Genomic DNA, 5904 nt, shown 5'->3' on the forward strand with positions numbered 1-5904 from the left:
GAAAAAAAATAGGGCTTATAACAAAATTTTTCAACAGACCCTTAGCTAGAGCAGCACTAGCGGGCGCAGCTATAATTACAGCAAAGCTACATAATGCGTCTGAACTAGCTTAGCCCTTTCCCTGCAAGCAGGGAAGCTGCCACATCAGTAACTCCGTTGCTAGGGCAACTGCTTACTTTCCATATCAACTGCAAACTCGTTGCTATGGAGACACATATACAAGAAAAATTCCTCTCTATAGCCAAGGACCAGATGGTAGCGAAGTCAGGGAAGTCATGGGCTGACGGGCTGTACTAAATGGGACACACACTAGAGGACATTTAGATCTGTATATTCACAATAGGATTAATCCGAATGACTGAATTCACAGGTCCGGCATATAAAGCAAGCCAGGGAACTCCTCATCTACTCCTCATCATGTGATACTTCACACTCTGGCCAACTATTATTAAACTGCTGAGCTCAATGCAGAGGTTTGTACAATCAAGGGTTCAGTATTTTCCCTTCTTCAGCCTAGCTCTCTGCCTCAATCCAGGAGATCAGCCTCATCGCAAATTTATATGAACAGTCACCATTGGCTTGCCAGGTAAGCCTGACGGCATTGCAGCTGAAGTGGGACAGCAGCAATGCATAAGCAAATCCAAGGAGAGAAATCTCTTTTCCCGCCATTCCACACCAGACCTAAAAGCACCAGGACAGGGCAAGTCAAAAATTGAAGTGATACAGTCTGTAAGGTTTTTTTTTCCCCTCTCTGACAAGGATCTCAGATCAGGAAATGCAAGCATTCATATGCAGGCAGAAAAAGCTGCATACTATTGAATACATATTTAGCCCCGTGAATATAAATTAGTGGAACCCAAGATTGAGGAAACTACTATGCAGAGGGAATTCAAAAAAGAATTAAGTGTTCAGCAGAACTTTTTTTAGAAAAACGATTACTGAAAGGCTACACAAACACTGGAAAGCACAACTATGAGTGGAAAAGCTTCTAGCTTTTCACAATGTGTCAACGCACATCAACCAGCAAATGCCTGCAATTCCCAACACTGATTAACTCCTTCTCCCAGTACTGTACATGTTTCAGAGCCTATCTTGTTAGCATTTTATAACACACCATTTACTAAATGCTTTTTTTCCCACATTAAAAGAGTAACACAGGCAGACTCCATACCTGCAATTTGCAGAATCTGGCTGCAAAAGGTAAGAAGTGGCATAAAACAATTCTTTATAGAGGAAAGTCCCCTGCTTCCCCTGACCCAGGCCCCAGCCCAAAACCCTTTAGATGGACACCTTCCTTCTGAAGAGCAGAGATGCTGGCTGCAAGGCACCCAAACCAACCCTGAGTGTGCATGTGCCCACACACGAAGGTATTGTCAAAGCCAGCAGTTGAAGTTTACTGCTTTCCAAGTCCAAAATTAGCTCTCAAGCACCTGATTCAGCAATTCTGACCAAGCGCCAATTCTGTGCTCGGGACTCTGTCTGCCCCATCCCTTGGCCAGCACACCAGAAAAACCCAGCAGGGGATTTAAATGACCTGCCTTGATGCATTTTACATTTGAGATTCTCATTTCATTCACCTTAACGCTGGCTACCTGCAGTTATTAGCCTCCCCAGGAGATGGAAGAAATTCTTTCTCATAACCTGGTATTTTCCAGGAATGAATAAAACCTCACCTCATTATTCATATAGGTAAGGCCTCCCACCACACCTCGTTGTCTAGCTATGTAACCATGGCTCTAATCACGAATTCGAGACGTGGGTGACTAGTCATGCAAGTGCTCTGCCACTTCCCTGTGGCAAAGCAGCGCATCGTGGCACTGTTCATACAAGCTCAGCAGACTGCCGGAGATTTGACAGATAGGCATGAAGACAAGTTCCTCATAGGAAGGAAGCTGTAATCTAAACAAGTCAACTTGTAAACGGAGGAAGAGGGATAGAACAAAACACAAATGGCAATGTTAAACACATGCCTTGCCAGTTACAAATATTTTGGGGTTTTTTTAAATGTACTGTGTAAAGGTTTCTTATGGTCTGGGACAGGATCATCAAAGTCTGGTGTGGCACCTGTTATTATAGACTCACTTCCAAACAAGAATTTAAGAGTCTGGTTTACACAAAACAAGATCCAGTCCAGGAACAGGTTTTTTAATCTTGTACACAAACGTTCACAGCAATTAATTTATAAAAATACCACCATACAGTCTGTGATCACCAATATGTGGACAGTGGATTCCAGGGAATTAGATTTAAAAAATAAAAAAGTCAATAGTTTAAAAAAGGAAAGCTCAAGATAAAAGAAAGTTAGTTAATCTAAAATGAAAAGTTGCTAGTTTAGGGTAACGTATGATTCTTTCTCTAGAATTTACTTGAGCTCCTATTCCACAGCATTTAAAGTTAAATCACACGCAAAATAGGGAGAACAGCACCACCAACAGAAGTCTAGTTTCAGGGTAACCAGTTACAAGACAATCACTGCATTTACTTCACTGAAATACAAAAGTTGAGCGCGTCTATTGTTTCTGCCAGGACAAAGTGTCTGCTTTCTGATCTTCAGCCAATTTGAGAGACAGACAGTCATTGATGTGATTTTACCCACTATGTATTTCACTAACCTGTGAGAAAGCCTCAGAAATTATTCTCCAAGCTGGTATTTTTATCAGTATACTTGTACTTTGCCAAAGATTCATCCAGACCACTGCTTCTGGAAACAGTCCCCTTCAGAAGCTGATACCCGCCCCCAGGCAGACTGACACGGTAGAAGGCTATGCGAAGGACTGCCTCCACCGCACGGCTTGCTTCCCCGTTCCTCACACACAGCCTCCTCCTGCAGACACCGCTGAGGATTCAGCAATGAAACCAGCCGACAACAACAGAGATATGAAAGCAAAAATGTGCTCCCCAGGCTTCTGTCACAACACCGCTTGCAGAAGCTACATGAGCCCAGGGAGAAAACGACTGAAGTTTTGGTGAATGGTAACTTTCACCTTTGATGCCAAACCTATCTCCTTTCCTTGAAGAGCTGCTCAAAAACCTGCTTGAAATGGAATGAAGCTTCATCATCAAAATTCAGAACTACTTCTGTTTGTTTAAGAGAAAGAAGGGTTTTTTTCAGATTACAACACAGACCACGGAAAAAGCAATGGACTCTTACATACCCTTTCACTATACATTTGTATAAGGCAAGAACAGCAAGCAGCCTATTTATAACATGATTACATTCATCTAGTATAGCTGGAAACCATTACCACAGCATGATAACTAAAAACAGTATTTAACCACTATGCGTGAAGACACCAGCTGGGGGGAAAAAAAAACACACACACCCCCCAACTACTTTCTTACAGATGTCTAGACAATGAATTTAATAAAATCAGAATGAGCCATGCTTAAGAAATGTTGGCTCTCCAAATTTAATGGACTACATTACCAGGGACAGCGTTGCATATTCTGCATTTCACTGTTACAGACACCTTCTGGGATTAGCAGGTGAACATTTTCAGAGCCAGACAGGTTTCCATAGTTCCAAACTTACCTGACTTCTGTCTTTGTCCACTTTCTTAAAACACTTATTCAAGGATAGATTATGTCTCACAGAATTTTTCCATCCAGTGGGTGCATTTGCAAAATATGGAAAGTGTTCCAAGATCCAGTTGTATATATCCTTAACAGGCAGTCTTTTGGTTGGCGAGTCCTCTATGGCCATAAATATGAGGCAGCTAAAGGAATAAGGAGGTTTGCAGTTGGGGTTCTGCTTGGCATCGTAGGGCATGTCAGAGTGGGCTGGAGACGGCGGCGTGTCATCACCGATGTCCTGAACGGGGCTAACACTCCTTAACACCGAGTCCCCAAAGCTTTTCAGCAAGTTCTTACTCTCGTGCAACCAGTTCAAATTAGTAAGCTCTTCATCTTCCATGGCCCCTTTATCTAATCTGATGGCAGGCAAAGAGAAATCTAGGTCCTCGTCATCGTGAAGTGCCTTTGAGAAATCACTATCTTGGTAACGTTGGCTCAATCCGCTGGGAACGCTAATTCCTGAGCCCTCTGGCTTCTTACTGGGAGGCATGACTGGACCCATTTAGACAGCGACTCCTGGGAGGGCAAATCCAAAGGAAGGGGAGAAAGAAACAGAGAGAAAGGTTAGCTCATGAAAAGACACTGCATAATGTTTTGACAGCTTTTGCCTAACTGCTCGCTCGGCCTTCTGCCACCTGTATTAAAAATGACAAACTCACATAAACACTCATTCACAACTTTTGAGTGAAATAATCTAAAGTCAGGACAAGGGAAGAAATTTCAGTCAATGGAATTAAGAAGAAAGTCCTGATGCACCTCAGTTCTGCGTGTACGTGAAGCCCTGCACAGGAAATCCTGAAGACGTGTCCCTTTAGTGATGAATATGTGTAACAAATCATTGAATACTCCAATTGTATTGCTTTAATAAGCATGTACACTAAAAAAAAAAAAAAAAATAGAGGGGCTTAGGGACAGTTGCTTCAGATTAAGTTCAGCTGTTTCACTTTTGAGGACAATACAACAGTGCCATGATTAAAGTCACTCTGGCTAAAGGCCGAGGCAGACAAGCACCCCATCTGACTACAGTCGCAGTTGCAACAAAACTCAGAAATGACAGCAGAACTTCAAAACCAGCAAGGGTGGGAGAAGGGAGAAGGGAGAAGGGAAATCAATGCACGGTAGCTTTGGGACCAGGGCCAAGACACAGGGAAACAAGTGTCAGAGGAATAAAGGACTTTAAAAATGCATGTAAACAGGGAAAATTTTAACATCAGCTGAACTGTATTTCAAACATCGTAGAAAACAGAGTCAGAAAGACTGCTGTGATGCTCAGCAGTGGCCCGGGAGACGTGGGATGAGCTGCAGAGGGTACTGCACCGGCAGGCCCCGGGGGGACACCTTCGAGCAGTAATGTTTGGGAGGACCCGAGCCCTGCAGAAGCTGGGCTCCTGCCCAGCTCAAGAGAAGCAGACAGGAGCCCAGCAATTCTGCTTCAGAAGCAGGAGACAGGCTCCCTTAGCTGCTCTATACAATAGAACTGCCAGGATTTAGGTCTGGAGATGTGAACAGCAGTGAAATAAAAATTGGAAAGAGTCAGTAACAGATTTAAAAAACATGAAACTTCCTGCACGAATGTTGAAGAAGAGCAAAACGATTCCCTGTATCTAAAACGTATCCTCAGCAGCTCCCTGAAGTCATGCAGTCACACACTCGATACTGTAAAGGAAGGGCAAAAAAACTATGGGTAGCAACAGAATGAACCACCTATCTACAGGGGAAAAAAGAGCAAGATAGCCATTCTGGGAAAGAGAAATGATGGACTTTATTTCAGCTGTTACAAAAGGGCAAAACTGGAAAAGGAAAGTTCCTCGGGTCTTTCTATAAACACTTTACACCAAAGGAGCCATTACTAAAAGAGAACCATACAGAACTTTTATGCACAGAAGCCCGTTGATACACGCTATCACCCAACAAGCTCAATGAACATGTGTGGTTTTACACAAGTATCTGGAAGAGGAAAAAACACCAAGGCAGATATAAACATCGGGAGGCCAAAGTTACGCAGGTCCCACTTCCTAGCTTTCAAAACAGCGTCCAACGCAGCCAGAAGGTAAACAGGAGCATCGCCGGTGCCCAGGGGCAGCGGCATCGCCCACCTACGCCGCACACTCAACTTTGACTCCAGATGGAAGTTACTTCCCATGAGCTTCTAAACAGGAAAATTATATGATGGCTGACAGCAAAGTAATTTAATTGCACTGTTGCTATGACAACACGCTGCTCTCTTTCTGTTTAATTTGCTTATTTGCCAGTACCCTCCCAAAGGGCCGTATCATACCATCCCTTTTTTTCTTTCTTTCTTTCCCCCCTCTCCCGGCAGCGGTCCTCACG

At 43.5% G+C, this 5904-nt stretch overlaps 1 protein-coding gene across 1 annotated transcript in view; it reads right to left on the reverse strand.

Annotated features, from left to right (window-relative positions):
• The window catches only part of LOC104623402 (forkhead box protein N3), a gene marked incomplete at its 3' end in the record, with an annotated part of 28399 nt that extends 24324 nt beyond the window's left edge, over positions 1-4075 (reverse strand). The window contains exon 1 of the mRNA XM_010290480.1: positions 3533-4075. Within this exon, the coding sequence (XP_010288782.1) occupies positions 3533-4075 (543 nt within the window). The remainder of the gene's footprint in view (positions 1-3532) is intronic.
• Positions 4076-5904: the final 1829 nt, after the last annotated feature.

This window comes from Phaethon lepturus, unplaced genomic scaffold (genome assembly GCF_000687285.1).
Source record: "Phaethon lepturus isolate BGI_N335 unplaced genomic scaffold, ASM68728v1 scaffold25467, whole genome shotgun sequence".
Classification (NCBI taxonomy): Eukaryota; Metazoa; Chordata; class Aves; order Phaethontiformes; family Phaethontidae; genus Phaethon; species Phaethon lepturus.